General features: G+C 43.2%; 1 protein-coding gene across 4 annotated transcripts in view; it reads left to right on the top strand.

The window, feature by feature from the left end:
- szt2 (SZT2 subunit of KICSTOR complex) overlaps positions 1-13,545 on the top strand; it is a 109,835-nt gene extending 96,290 nt beyond the window's left edge. For all 4 annotated transcript variants that reach the window (XM_064989284.1, XM_064989282.1, XM_064989285.1 and 1 more), the window contains 8 exons: positions 528-741; positions 1,039-1,225; positions 1,302-1,424; positions 2,128-2,464; positions 2,737-2,946; positions 8,416-8,526; positions 11,422-11,490; positions 11,642-13,545. In XM_064989284.1, the coding sequence (XP_064845356.1) occupies positions 528-741; positions 1,039-1,225; positions 1,302-1,424; positions 2,128-2,464; positions 2,737-2,946; positions 8,416-8,526; positions 11,422-11,490; positions 11,642-11,785 (1,395 nt within the window). In that variant the 3' untranslated portion in view covers positions 11,786-13,545. The remainder of the gene's footprint in view (positions 1-527; positions 742-1,038; positions 1,226-1,301; positions 1,425-2,127; positions 2,465-2,736; positions 2,947-8,415; positions 8,527-11,421; positions 11,491-11,641) is intronic.
- The last annotated feature ends 1,627 nt before the right edge of the window (positions 13,546-15,172 follow it).

Below are 15,172 nucleotides of genomic sequence, written 5' to 3'. Positions count from 1 at the left end.
AAGGCTCTCACAAAGGAGGGTTGGGAGTAGCGTTGCAGTATAAGCACTTTAAGTGCATGCTGCCACAGATTGGATGGATACAACACAGACAGACAATGGCTGTAGACAACAGTTTAATGGGGCTGCTATCACTATTAGACACTAGACAGATAGCAATGCGGAGAGCGAGAGAGGTGCTGGGCCTAACTTTAGAAACGCTATTATAAAACATTGAATTGTGCATATGACACTGCCAATGCTGGCTCGATTTTAATCCAGGAGAATTCAGATGATTTTGTGAATGTATCGACCTGAAAAAAGGGGTTGGGGGTTTAAGGTCATGAATGCTCTGATGCGAAGGATGCTGGGTAGGGTAGGTCATGGGGATCTTCTTCTTCTGGACTAGGTGATTGGTAGGTTCCAGTGTGTGCGTGCGATTGACTGTTTGTGTGGTGTATCCCATTCAATCCCATCCCCGCAACCCTTAATGAACTCGGTAGTGAGTGTCTACACTGTGTCGCCCCCCCCCCCCCCTCTCTCACCTCCAGCTCTCCATGCTGTTCACAGAGGAGTGTGATAAGGTGCGTGACCTGATGCACGTGCACTCGTTCAGCTATGACTTCCACCTGCGGGTGGTGCATCAGTACCTGGTGGGCTGTCACATGACCCTGCGGCAGGGATACCAGCTGACCGGCTTCCTGGAGGACTTCATTGCTCATCACCCTGACATCCCCAAATTCGGACGCAATCACGTCTTCCAGGGTGAGTCTGAGCCAGCCCACCTAAACAAGTAGACCCGGATGCTGCCGCGAAGTCCCGAGTCCCAGCAGTAGGAACATGGTTAAGAATGTGCTTTTAACATAAACCACCTGTGCTTTGCGATTTCACTTTCACATGTGATCTCTGCTTGAGCCTAAACAGTGAGCATGGTCTCCGTGAACATCTGGGAAATTGCCTTTGAAAGTATGTCGCTGTGCGCAGGTTACTAATCCGTGTTGGGTTGAATCTAGGCCTATGTCCTGTCAGTGAGCTCATGCTCTCTACCTGTCTGTCTGTCAGGGAGTTTCTCTATCTCTACGGGGATGATCACAGCCCACCAGCTGTATAACTACATCACTGACCACGCTGGCACCTATGGCATGAAGCCACTTCGCATGTCCAAGGTTGCAATGACCAGCGAAGGCAAGAAGGGAGCGCCACCCAGCTCCGACCTGCATGAGTACGCTCTGGTGGCACTTTGGAACAGGTAGGTTTGTGGACACACACACACACCTCTGCGACTTTAAAAGATACATTATTCATGACCTATTCTTCTCCTCCAGCTCGGGCTCTTACAAGGACCTGGAAGGCCTGCGTCACCATGACGATTTTGACGTGTCCCTGCTGGTGTGTCACAATGCCGCTCCATTTGAGGAGCAGTCGGAGGGAGAGAGACATCTGCTGAGGTCCAGTGTAGATCTAGTTTATAAATTGCCTGGCTGAGCTGATGCGACAGTGGATTGCGCAGTCAGATGGAACAGAGAGAAAGGGCATTTTAACGTCGTAGATTTAGCCGGTGCTAAGTTGTGGAATAGACACCGGTTGGAATGCGGTTTTAACCAATCAGCATCCGTGATTAGACCCACCCGTTGTATAAATATCACACAATGGATGGGGGAAGTAATTACTCCTAATCAGACGGGTTAGACCAGGGTATACATGTGGTGAAAACCACGTTGCTCTCTTTTGTCCTTGAGCAAGGCAGTTAACCCCCAACAACTGGTGCTGATGAATGACGTGGTCGTCGATTTTAAGGCAGCCACCCGCACCTCTCTGGTTCAGAGGGTATGGGTTAAATGAGGAAGACATGTTGGTTGAATAACATTCTGTTGTGCAACTGACTAGGTATCCCATTTCCCCTTCTTCAATCCTCTGAAATCCTGTGGGGAAATGGTTTCTTTTGAAAATTGGGGAAAGGTTACCATTTCGTAGGTTACAATTTCCTACAGTAGGTTGCTGTTGAAAACAGTAGGTTAGTATTCTGTACAGTAGGTTACACAACATGAAGCAGTGTATTGTACCAATATCTCTGTGTATGTAAGAGGTTTATTGCACTGCATTGAGGGTGACTTGTCTGCCTTTTCAATCTGTGTGTGTTTAATGGTTCAGGCTGCGTTACTACGTGATCATGACCAGTCAGCGAGAGCTGTTCCCCCGGCTGACTGCTGACATGCGGCGCTTCAAAAAGCTTCCCCAGATACACCGAGAGGCCCGCGACCTGGGAGGAAAGGTTCCCCCTGAGAGAGGGACAGAACTGGGCGGAGCACGGGACCCTGAACCGGACCTCTGGGAGGAGACCCCACCTGCAACCTCAGCCCCAGACACCGCCATCTCTACCCCCAGCGATGGGAACGAGTTTTACCCCCTGACTGGCCGCCGGAGGTCTGGGTCTGGGGCCCAGGGACTCCTCTACCCCTCTCCTCTGTTCCCTCTACTCAATCAGGAGGTAGGGTTCTCCAGGACTGCTAGAACTTAATTGTGTTTTTAATCTTCAACTATTTAATATGCGTAACATTGTACTCGCATGGATGAAGAAACTGTAGGTTACTATTTCATACTAGGTTCATTTCTGTTTTTTTTTTAAAGGAATAGGTTACTATGTTAGTATAACTAAAGAAATCAGTGTACCGATATATTTACGTCGTAGTTATTGCCAATGTGCCATGTACATAAGATCATAGGCAATGTATTTTAAATGAGTCCAATAAATCCATCCAGGTGGGCTGTGCACGGAGGCAGATCCAGGCGAGCGTGGAGCAGGCCATGGGCCACTGTCGCAGGGATAATCTGTGGAGGAGGCTGTTCCATGGTGAACACCATCACCTGGCCATGGACAAGCTCAAGCTGAGCAAACTGTCCTTCAGCGAATTGGAAGAGCTCCTCAACGCCGTGCAGAGTCAATCTGTCGAGGAGATCGACCCACAGCTGGTAAAGAACACACTGTACCTCACTCCACTACAGACCACACCAGCTCACCTCACCGCCTTACTTCATATTGATGTCTTTCCTGTCGGGTCGGAGCCCATTCCATTTCTAGTCAGTCGATTTAGGAAATAACCTGAAATTCCAATACTCAATTTTCCTCATTTACTTTTCAATGATTGACCCTGACCTTGCTCTCATGTTTACACACAGACCCTCCTTCCTCACTGACTCGCTCAGATGTGCACTGATGTATGATGAAACGTGTCTTTCTCAGGTCCTGTTTGAATCGCCTCTATTCGCTTATTGCTTTCGCAGTAGCTGCTGTGTTGATTTGACAGCATCTGTTTGCTGCTCTTCCTGTTTAGGAAACACCTCAAACGCCCATCAGCACCCTACTGTACACATGCAGCGAGAGGCATAATTATTATAGAGCCATCCACACCCATCATTAAAACGCATCCGGTCACTGATTGGATTGTGCAGCCGTTCAGAGCGATTAGATGGTTCCAGTCAGCTGTACATATGTATTGTTTTCAATAGCCTAATTTCCAGTATCATGTCCATATTAGGCTATTGCGTTCCAGTGGTGATTTTGATTTGGCTATGTACCTCTTGAGTTAGTCAGTGTTGTGCTTGTTAGATGGATACATGTAGTTACTGAGAACAGATTATCTTCTGCAATAACTAAAAAAAAAAAAACACTTTAACCCAGAAGTGTGTTATTGATGTTAACGATATAGCCATCCTTCACCTGTTGGCTTTGTAAAATAAAGGCCTTTCTTCAGAGCTCCAATAATTAAAATGATTCTTTGTTATACCTGAGTTTCAAGTACCCTGCTCCAATTACACAATGGTTTTGGGCAAATACAGACACAGCTAGACGGGTAGAAATGTACCTTTCAGCAAGACAAGAACCTAAAACACAAAACCAAATACACACTTGAGTTGCTTACCAAGACGACATGAAGTAATCCTGAGTGGCCTAGTTACAGTTTTGATTTAAATCGGCTTGAAAATCTATGGCAAGTCTTGAAAATGGCTGTCTAGCAATTATCAACCAACTTGACACAGCTTGAATAATTTTTTTAAAGAATAATGGGCAAATATTGTGCAATCCAGGTGTGCGACGCTCTTAGAGACTTACCCAGAAAGACTCACAGTTGTAATCACTGCCAAAGGTGATTCTAACTTGTATTGACTCAGGGGATTGAATAGTTATCTAATCAAAATATATTAGTGTGATTAAAAAAAAAAAAAAAAAATATATAGAATTTGTCTTCCACTGACATTACAGAGTATTTTATGTAGATTGTTGACGAAAAAAATGACATCCATTTTAATCCCACTTTGTAACACAACTAAATGTGGAAAAAGTCAAGGGGTGTGAATTCTTTCTGAAAGCACTGCATGTATTGTGATTAGTTGAATTTTACCATTAAACCCATGCAACCCAATACCATTACAATAGCAAAACACTATAATCTTTTTTTGATCTCCTTCTTATTGTTATTCCAATTATCATTATAATAGTAAGTAATGTCTATCATTAGTGCTCTTTGTATATGACTAGAAAAGTCACGTTTTGTGTGTGTATTTATCTCGAGTGTGTCGTCAAATGGAATGAGGCGGAATTCACAACACAAGCGGTTCACAAAATGTTTTGTGTTAGGCTATAAAAATGTATTTTATCAAACAATAGACCATTCATTGTGTAACAATGAGCATTGGGATTGCAAACAGAGGAAGATCGTCAAAGGTAAACAATTTATTTTATTGCAGTTTGTGATTTTGTTACGCCTGTGCTGGTTGAAATAGTTTTTTTATGGGGCTCTATGCTCAGATGATCACATCGTATTCTTTCGCAGTAAATCCTTTTTTAAATCTGACAACGCAGTTGGATTAGCAAGATTCTAGGCTTTCGAAACATGTGATACACTTGTATTTTCATGAATGTTTGTTTAATATGACTTTTTATGTAGCGATCACCGTATGTTGTCGAATTTCATCCCGCTACCGGGTTCCATACGCAGAGAGGTTAATACCATCACTTACTTAGGCCTATATTTCCATATATAGGCTACTGTATCAATCTTATCATTCATTCGTTCATGCCATCACACAGCACACGAGACATTCATGCTTTGAAATTCAGTCAAGCATTTTAGTTTTAAAATGAAATAACAAAGGGAGCTTTGAATAATTTGTCTAAACAATAAATAAACCGCAATTCACAAATGCATGCTACTGGTTTTAGTCTGCTGTAATAAAGGCTTTACAGCCTCCCTGGTACACTTATGTATTTAGTGTTTACCCTGTTCCAAAGGGTTTGAAAAAAATATATTGTAGTCAACTGTTTGGCACACAATACTCACGCATCGCTTGCTCCTATACCCTCCTTTTTTCTTGATCTCCAGTAGTTTCCACAATTAACTCAATGTCTTCCACAGATCTGACTTCCCCTTTCCCTTCTGAGCAACCAGTAAACATTCACCCATTTCGAGTTTATTTTTCCACATCCATTGTGCTGTCATGTGTTACTGTGTTTGGAGTTTGTTATAACCCATTTATTGATGTGATTATGATAGGCTATAAGTCATGCCCTATTGGTTACATGCGTGCCATGCTAATATGTTTCATGTAAAGAGAGCAAGGGTTGAGGGAATAGGGAATGTTTTTCCTAAACAAATTTGGGTTTTCGGGTAACACAACTTTTCAGTCAGAAACAAGTAAGAAACTAAATGGCTGAAATAATGTTGTAGCTTCAGCACGGACAGCGCAATAAACACTTGCTGTGCTGTGGTGCCTTTCCGCTGCTGTAGGGAGGCGAGCGAGACGGCGTGCGCCAGTCACACAGGAACTCGCTGTCATTTTTTTTAACATAGCGTGACCATCGGACTCTTTCTTGAGTAATTTGAAACTGGGATGGAGGTTCAACTTCCAGCAGGACAAGACCCTAAGCATACTTAAGCTTCTTAATTATGTCATCAAACAGTATGGTTAAAGCATCAGACAAGCTCACTGCATATGTAGTTTATTCAAACACATAGGGGTGTGTCTGCCTATATATGGGCCAATCGATTGGTCGAAAGAACAGGATGACTCTCGGTCGACCAAGATTTTTTTTGGTTTATTGGTTTTCTACCCAAAGTTGTAAAGGAAATGTTGTCACCTATTTAATAAAGACAAGAGACCAGCACAATGGATGAGTGTAGCGGTATAATAGGAACAGAAGCGTCCTGGTACTTTCGCACTACTTTAAGGTAAATAATGCAAGCGACTTCAATTACTATTTTCTCTGAAAAGAGGAAAAACACATCACCAGATTCACAGTGAATACATTACATAGTATGGAGAAGCAATGCTCCTTTCCGCAGCTTCATACTACATTGTCAAACATAAAGATTTTATACTGGGTGTTGGGGTGGGATTGGCATGGGGTGTGGGGGCTTTTTGACATTTTTGGGGGGGATTCCTCATGTCTTACTCATTGGTAGGAAAAATGTTGTTACAAATTGGATGTTGGGTACTATATTTATTGGATATTATCTGGATCCTAGAAATAAAAGTGGCCAATTTGAGTGCAATCAATTCGTTTAATGTTGCTGCGGTGAAATAAAATGTTGTTTTTTTTAAATTGCAGAAATGCCAATCTTAGCTGTTTCTAACTACAGAAAGAATTTCAGAACAATCTGAGATGGTGGGTGTCATGGCTTGCTGAAATGACAAGGGACGACTCCACAGCATCCTTGGATGAATATTGATAATCACAGAGAGAGGTGTGTGTGTGTGCGTGGGTGCGTGGGTGCGTGCGTGCGTGGGTGCGTGCGTGCGTGGGTGCGTGCGTGGGTGCGTGCGTACACACATGTTTCTTGTGCGTGTCGAAACAGGAGAGAAACACGTCCATGGAGAAAGGAATCCTGATAATCACAGGCTCCCTCTAAAAGCCCCCCTACTTTTCCTGATCCAGTGGTTGTGGGCTACTGGGCTCCTCACTGTGTGACTGACAGTTCCTTCGAGTCTTAGAGCCTTCCCACAGTGCACCGCAGCAGCTCATCCCATCAGAGCTGAAACGGGGAGGCAGGTGGAGAATGGAGCCAAGACCAGGCCGTATCCTCCATATATTAACCACACAAGCTTTACAGTGACTGCAACATGAGGAGAGTGCTGCCGTCGTATCGTCATGCGCAGTTGGAGAACGTGCAGATGTTGGCATTGTGATTACATGTAGCTACTCCACTGTGCCAATGTCATTTGATCTATTCTGTAGTTACATCCCTATTCCCTATATAGTTACCTACTTTTGACAATGGACTGTGGGCTCTGGTCAACAGTAGTGCACCGTTTTAGGGAATAGGGTACCATTTGGGATGCAACCTGTGAGTTTGTTTTATACCCCCAAGACCCCTCTGTGCATGTCAGAAGTCTACATGCTGCTCACAACTAGGGGATAGTGCTCATCTACCAGAGGTCTACTCTGGCTACATGTGATCCCCAGCTTCAAGATAGATTTGAAACCAAATTGAACTACACATAGAATGTGTCTGATGATACTCTTTTCTAGTAACAAATTCAGTTTCATTTAAATGATGTCTCGTTAAAGATGAAACTAAAACTATTATCAGATCCATCATGAGGTTATAGCTTCTCGATGCTCAGAAGCCCAACGTGCAGAAGGTTTTCATTCAGCCTTTAAATGAAAAAGATAAAATAAACATTATTATATCATTATGTCGTAAAAGATCTACACTTCAATTTAGTGTGGAGGTATAGCTACAGTAAAGAGCTGCCCTCTTCCAAGCTAATACCCGCTCTGTCTTTCCCACGGGGATCTCAGCAGTTATCAACAGGAAAGTCCTCATTTAAAAACCCAAACGTACTATTTATATGGCCGTGTGATAAAGAAAGAAGAAGTGGAATGGAAACTTCACTGGCAGCGAGCTGAGAGAACAGATTAAGAGTGTGTAGTAAAGTAGGCACGTTGAGAACTGAGTAGGCTCTACAGCATTGCAGGGGTCGCTGTTGAAAAGCTGCCGACAGCTCACCCCCCCGCTTCGCCTTCCCTCCCGATCCTCTTCTCTGCCTGCATCAATTGCTGCTATTCATAATGTATGCCAGGGAATCACAGATTCTCAGCCAAGAAATGTTTTATACATTTTAGATTCAAAGCCAGCTTAGTAATTGGATGTGTACTATTTCTGCATTTTTAATTTGGAAGGTAATATCTAGAAGACTTTGAAAGATCTTTACTTTTATCTTAAGTCCTAATGCATCTTTTGTCAGTGTGTGTAGGCTATTTGTTCTTATAGTTCTTACGTTGCTGAAGCGGTTTTGTATGTGGGTGGTAACATGTAGGGTCAAGCCATTTCTTTGTCTGTAGTTCAGAAGCCTGATGAATACTTTCGGGTCGAAATGTTGAACAATAACACTTCTTTTTGTTTTTTTAAAGCTTTGTGTCCTCTCTCTCGGTTCCAGGACTGTTTCCTAACCATGAGTCCCAGCTGGTACCAGAGTCTGATCAAAGTGCTGCTGACTCGATTCCCTCAGAGCTGCCGACACTTTGATGACAGTGGCATTCAGTATCTGGTAAGAACAGAACAACAAATATAACGTATAAAATATAAACACTACAAGAACATGTCAAAACTGCCACTCCACAATCACAGTAGAATTCAAATGGTTTGTCAAAATAGGTTCCAGAGTGTGGCCTTCAGAGCTCAACCCCCACTAAATCAGGGTCATGTTCAGTAGGGCACATGTAGCAAAATCTGCAATGGAAGAAGTATCAAAACATTTCTCCCCACTGAACACATCCCATCCCAGTATATTATGAGGTGCCCCCCCCCTATTTCTGACAATATATAAATAGCTCTCTAAGTTCTGCAATCACTGACATGACAAGAGGAAACCTATTGATGCACTACCCAATTTCCAAATTGCACCTTGTGCATTCAACTATTACAACTTTCAAGAGTAAGTTGAAAGCCTGACTTTCAAAAAGAACAAAAACAATTACATTTGTTCATCTCCCCCTACCTCTCCGCACCCAAAAGTTTGGGAACCACTGGACTACAGCACCACCAGCTACTGCACCTCCAGCTGATTCAATGTGACCCAGAATATAATGCAGATTAACAGGGGAAAGCACCCCACTAAGCAAATTAATCACCCCCTGTTCTCTACTCCACATTCGAATGATTCCATCCGCCTCAAGCCAAACTGTATCGTGACACTGCATGCAACAACATCAAAACCACGGGTGCCTCTATCAAAGTTCCCATAGCTCAGTCATTGGACTCCACTGTTTATTAAATGCATTCAAGACAAATACTATATCAATCTATATGTGTAATATTCAATCATTAATTCCCTCCCTCTGTTCCCTATTTGATTTCAATGGATTTTGAAGGTCAACTTTTTAAACTGAACAAAAATATTATCACAGCATGTAAAGTGTTGGTCCCATGTTTCATAAGCTGAAGTAAAAGATCCCAGAAATGTTCCATACGCACAAAAAGCTTACTTCTCTTAAAATTTGTAGGCACATTTGCTTACATCCCTGTTAGTGAACATTTCTCCTTTGCCAAGATAATCCATCCACCTGACATGTGTGGTATATCAAAAAGCTGATTAAACAGCATGATCATTACACAGGTGCAACTTGTGCTGGGGACAATAAAAGGCCACTCTAAAATGGAGTTTTGTCACACAACACAATGCCACAGATGTCTCAAGTTTTAAAGGGAGAGTGCATTTGGCATGCTGACTGCAGGAATGTCCACCAGAGCTGTTCCCAGATGATTTAATGTTAATTACTCTACCATAAGCTGCCTCCAATGTCGTTTTATAGAATTTGGCAGTACGTCCAACCGCAGACCACGTGTAACCACGCCAGCCCACATTCGGCTTCTTCACCTGCGATATCGTCTGAGACCAGCCACCCAGACAGCTGATGAAACTGTGGGTTTGCACAATGAAGAATTTCTGCACAGCCTGCCAGAAGCCGTCTCAGGAAAGCTCATCTGCGTGCTTGTCATCCTCACTGGGGTCTTGACCTGACTGCAGTTCGGCGTTGTAACCCACTTCAGTGGGCAAATGCTCACCTTCGATGGCCACTGTCATGCTGGAGAAGTGTGCTCTTCATTGATGAATCCCGGTTTCAACTGTACCGATGGCAGACAGCATGTATGGCGTCGTGTGGGCGAGTGGTTTGCTGATGTCAATGTTGTGAACAGAATGCCTCATGATGGGGTTATGGTATGGGCAGGCATAAGCTACGGACAACCAACTCAATTGCATTTTATCGATGGCAAGATCCTGAGGCCCATGGCTGTGCCTTTCATCTGCTTCCATCACCTCATGTTTCAGCATGATACTGCACGGCTCCATGTCGCAAGGATCTGTACACAATTCCTGGAATCTGAAAATGTCCCAGTTCTTCCATGGCCTGCATATTCACCAGACATTGAGCATGTTTGTGATGCTCTGGATTGAGGTGTACAACAGCGTGTTCCAGTTCACGCCAATTTCCAGCAACTTTGCACATCCATCGAAGAGGAGAGGGACAACATTCCACAGGCCAAAATCAACAGCCTGATCAACTCTATGTGAAGGAGACGTGTCGCACTACATGAGGGAAATGGTGGTCACACCAGATACTGACCGGTTTTCTGCTCCATGCCCCTACCTTTTTATTTTGGGGGGTATTTGTGACCAACAGATGCATATCTGTATTCACTGTCATGTGAAATCCAAAGATTAGCCTAATGAATTTATTTCAATGGACTGATATCCTTATATGAACTGTAACTCAGTAAAATTGTTGAAATTTTTGCGTTTTTATATTTTTGTTCAGTTCTACTGGACTAATCCGTTATAAGGAACTGCCTCAAGTCACCTTGAACTTTTCTAAATGAAACTCAGCTGTTTCTCTCAGGCTTCTAACTTTCATAGGTAACAGGGGAGAAAAATAACTATTGAGTGTGAAGAAGGAAGAAAGAATAAAAATGGTCTGTTCAAACATGTAAAATTGTGAGACCTCTGCAGTTTGGAGAAGGGTTTTGACATTGTGTAAAAATGTGAAGCTTCGCTCTCAAGGGGGATTATGGGAGTCTTGTGGGGAAATTTCATCTCCTCTTCTGTGTCAAGGGGTTACTCTCTACTTAATATGGTAATTGAGAGAGTTGAGATCAAAAGAACATCCCCCCTTTTTTTCTTCTGGAGATGTTCTGCCCTAGTACTGTAGTTGGTGACATAAACTCCACCTCTCCCTCCCTAGCAAACGACACACACAATAACTTTTTTGTTCCAGAGGGAAAAAGACTTAAACAGCGCAAACACAAGATCCCATCCATCTATTAACTGTAGTCAGTCACCTATTTTTGTTCCAAGTTATATTGTGTGGAATAGGGGGGGGGGGTTAAGTAAGTCATTATAGCTTGAAATAAACAGTTGCCCTGCAATTCTTATTTTCTCTTTCAGGCTGTCCTAAACCAGAAATTCACTGACTGCTTTGTTCTGGTTTTCCTTGACACTAAGGCAGGAAAAACGGTGAGTAATTGGGATGCCTGCCCCTTGATATGCTCTCACTCTTAAAATCCCATTTATATTATTATATAGCTTCTCCAATACTGTGTATGAATTCCTTATAAGCTATAACATCAGATGACATTTTCAATGTATCTTTGTTGCCTCCCACCAGAGCCTCAAGGTTGTGTTTAGGGAGCCGTTGCCATCCCAACCGCAGCCTAGCAGCAGCCCCCCACCCCAGCTGGTGTCCATGTACCATCATCTGGAGTCTGTGATCAACACAGCCTGCTACAACCTTTGGACCGGTTTGCTCTAGGGCTGGAGGGCCAATCAGGACCAGGCGTGCTTCAGAGAAACGGAGCTGCTGGGAGGTGTAGTTCCAGACAGGAGGCTTCCTTTATAGGCCGCCTTGGCTTGTGGGACACCAATAAAGGATGTTATCATTGAAAAGTGCTGAACCGGCGAATCAGAGAGATAGTTTGCAGGTCAAAGCGCCCTGTACAATTAATCAGTCGTTTACTAATTCTACCACTGGGGGAAAATATATTCGGAGGAACTATACACACTATCGCACACAAAGGTTCTTCTTCATCAGACAGTGTATGTGCCCTATAGTGACTGAAAATACATTTTTACTTTCCTCTCAACACAAAATGTAAGTTGAACCAGAGACCGGCTTTGGCTGAACTCTTTTCTGCCAGTTGTGGGTGTTGACATGCCCTCTGCAGTGGACATTGGGCCTCACAGACAGAGGTCATTTTATAAACACTTTGCTTTGAGGCTCAGGTGAACACTACCTCACAATGACAGAATCCGATTGAAGAAGGTTTAGCTTTTTGCACTGAACAGTGCACCAGATCAAAGCAGGGAAGTTATGCAATTTGCCCCCATTTCAATGCCAACTTTCTGGGCCCATTCCTCATTGACTTGGAGGTCAGTGGTGGTAGGGTAGAATGAAAGGGGGGTGAGACTTTCAGTCTAATTTGATCTAAAGCCGAACTTCTGTATGTAATCTCAGTCATGTTCCCATTCAGCTTCTACTTCTAATGAGAGATCATCTACAATACATGTGCAGTTAACCTGAAGTGGATCTCACTCCCCAACCAACTGAATTGGACTGTAAACAAGTCACTATTGTGCAACCAAGTGTTGGGAAATGAGATTTTATTCTCCAACTCGTAACCCATTTATCATTGTAGGTGTTCAAAACCTTTGAACACGACTATATGAAGTTATTTCTCTCGGATACTGTGCCTCGCAAAGGTACAGGACAAGATGCTCAAGATCGCCACTGCACACAATCCAGTGAATGCACAGTCTTGAGTCTTCTGCGGAGGTGAAAGATTGCTGCCATTTCAGTCTGAAATATTGGGTAATAGATTTTTTTTTTCCTCTTCCCATTGTATCCTACCTGTCAAACCCAATTTGCCCTACTGCCATATTTTCATCCTAGAAGTGCCTTAGTTTTTTGTTTTATTTCTTAACAATGCTAGCAGAGCAGTTTTATTGTTATTGCATCGATAGTGCAAGTGGAATTTCTGGGAAATGCAATTGGACTGCTAACTAGCTACATTCGGACAGGCTTGAGGGTATAGCTGGTCTCTGTTTACAAAGATATGGAGTGTTGGGTGGACATACTGTAGGAGGCAGCTTGTGTACAACATTGTAATATCACACACACACACCACACACCCACACATCAGTTCAGAGATGTCATTGCAATACCTTATGACTTCAAGATGGCCTTAACGTTTGTACACGTTTCAATGGAAGGAAACCAAATGTTTCAATATTGTTTCAAGTTCCTTATTAAAAAGGAATGAATGAAATTGGAATGTTAATAATAATAATAATAATAATGGATATCCGAGTAAGGTGAATTGTGTCTTTAGAGATGTTTCGAAGGTAAGAACACTGGATTTTGAATAATTCAAGATGATGTTAACAGTGAGGCCAGCTATAGCAACAGTATATGCATTCTGAAATTGTACTATAATCTGAACCTTGTATATGTACATTATGTATATACAGATGGATTTGTATGATATGCTACAATAAACCTTATGGTATATTCAAGTGTGTTTTAACAGTAACTTGACAGATGTAAGTATGGTCCTACTGTATACATGTGTGCGTTGTGCACTTTTAGGGACTGAGAGTGGAGTGAAGAGCGAGTGTGGTACAAATACAGGACTTTATTGTACAAAAGTCAATTAAAAAGACTGAAAAAACTACATATGGGCTTAGAAAGGATCTGATCATACTGCTGCTCGGCACACATTCAAAACGTCAATAAGAGGACCTCCTGAGTGGCGCACTGCATTGTAGTGCTAGCTGTGCCACTAGAGATTCTGGGTTCGAGTCCAGGCTCTGTCACAGCCAGCCGCGACCGGAGATCCATGGGGCGGCGCACAATTGGCCCAGCATCGTCCGGGTTAGGGGACAGCTTGGCCGGCAGGGATGTCCTTGGCCCATCGCGCTCCAGCGATGCACGCTGACATGCGTGCCAGGTGTAAAGTGTTTCCTCCGACACATTGGTGTGGCTGGCTTCCGGGTTGAGCGGGCATTGGGGCGGCAGGGTAGCCTAGTGGTTAGAGCGTTGGACTAGTAACTGGAAGGTTGCAAGTTCAAACCCCCGAGCTGACAAGGTACAAATCTGTCGTTCTGCCCCTGAACAGACTGTTCCTAGGCCGTCATTGAAAATAAGAATTTGTTCTTAACTGACTTGCCTAGTTAAATAGGTAAAATAAAAAATTGTGGCAAGAAGCAGTGCGGCTTGGTCGGGTCTTGTTTCGGAGGACGCACGGCTCCCGACCTTCGCCCCTCCCGAGTCCGTACGGGAGGTGCAACTACCAATTGGATACCACAAAATTAGGGAAAAAAATGTAATAAATATTAATAAACTAAGAAAAAAAAACAATAAGAGGGGACAAGACTGTAACTACCAATAGGGGAGAAAAAGGGGTAAAAATGAAATAAATAATAATAAACTAAGAAAACGATCAATAAGAGCTACACTAAATGTCCAAAAATATGTGGGCATTAATATGGAGTTTGTCACCCCTTTTGCTGCTATAACAACTGTCACTCTTCTGTGAAGGCTTTCCACTAGATGTTGGAATATTGAGAGCGTTAGTGAGGTTGGGCACTGATGTTGGACAATTAGGCCTGGCTTACAGTCGGCGTTCCAATTCATCCCAAAGGTGTTTGATTGGGTTGAGGTCAGGGCTCTGTGCAGGCTAGTCAAGTTCTTCCACGCCGATCTTGACAAACCATTTCTCTATGGATCTCGCTTTGTGCACGGGGACATTGTCATACTGAAACAAGAAAGGACCTTCCCCAAACTGTTGCCACAAAGTTGGAAGCATAGAATCATCTAGAATGTCATTGTATGCTGTAGCGTTAAGATTTCCCTTCACTTGAACTAGGGGGGCCTAGCCTGAACCATGAAAAACAGCCCCAGACCATTATTCCTCATCCACCAAACTTGACAGTTGCCACTATGCATTCGTGCAGGTAGCGTTCTCCTCCTGGCATTTGTCAAACCCACATTTCACATTGTTAGTTCACGATTTTGCATATTGTACCAAGTATAATATTCCGGTCTCTTGGTCCATCACTTGTAGCTGCTCTTCCAGTAATCTTTCACCCAACCCAGACCATAATTTGTAGAACCTTGATTCAAAGTTGACAGTTTTACTTT

Source organism: Oncorhynchus masou, chromosome 15 (genome assembly GCF_036934945.1).
Source record: "Oncorhynchus masou masou isolate Uvic2021 chromosome 15, UVic_Omas_1.1, whole genome shotgun sequence".
Taxonomy (NCBI): domain Eukaryota; kingdom Metazoa; phylum Chordata; class Actinopteri; order Salmoniformes; family Salmonidae; genus Oncorhynchus; species Oncorhynchus masou.
This window is presented reverse-complemented; position numbering and strand designations above follow the sequence as displayed.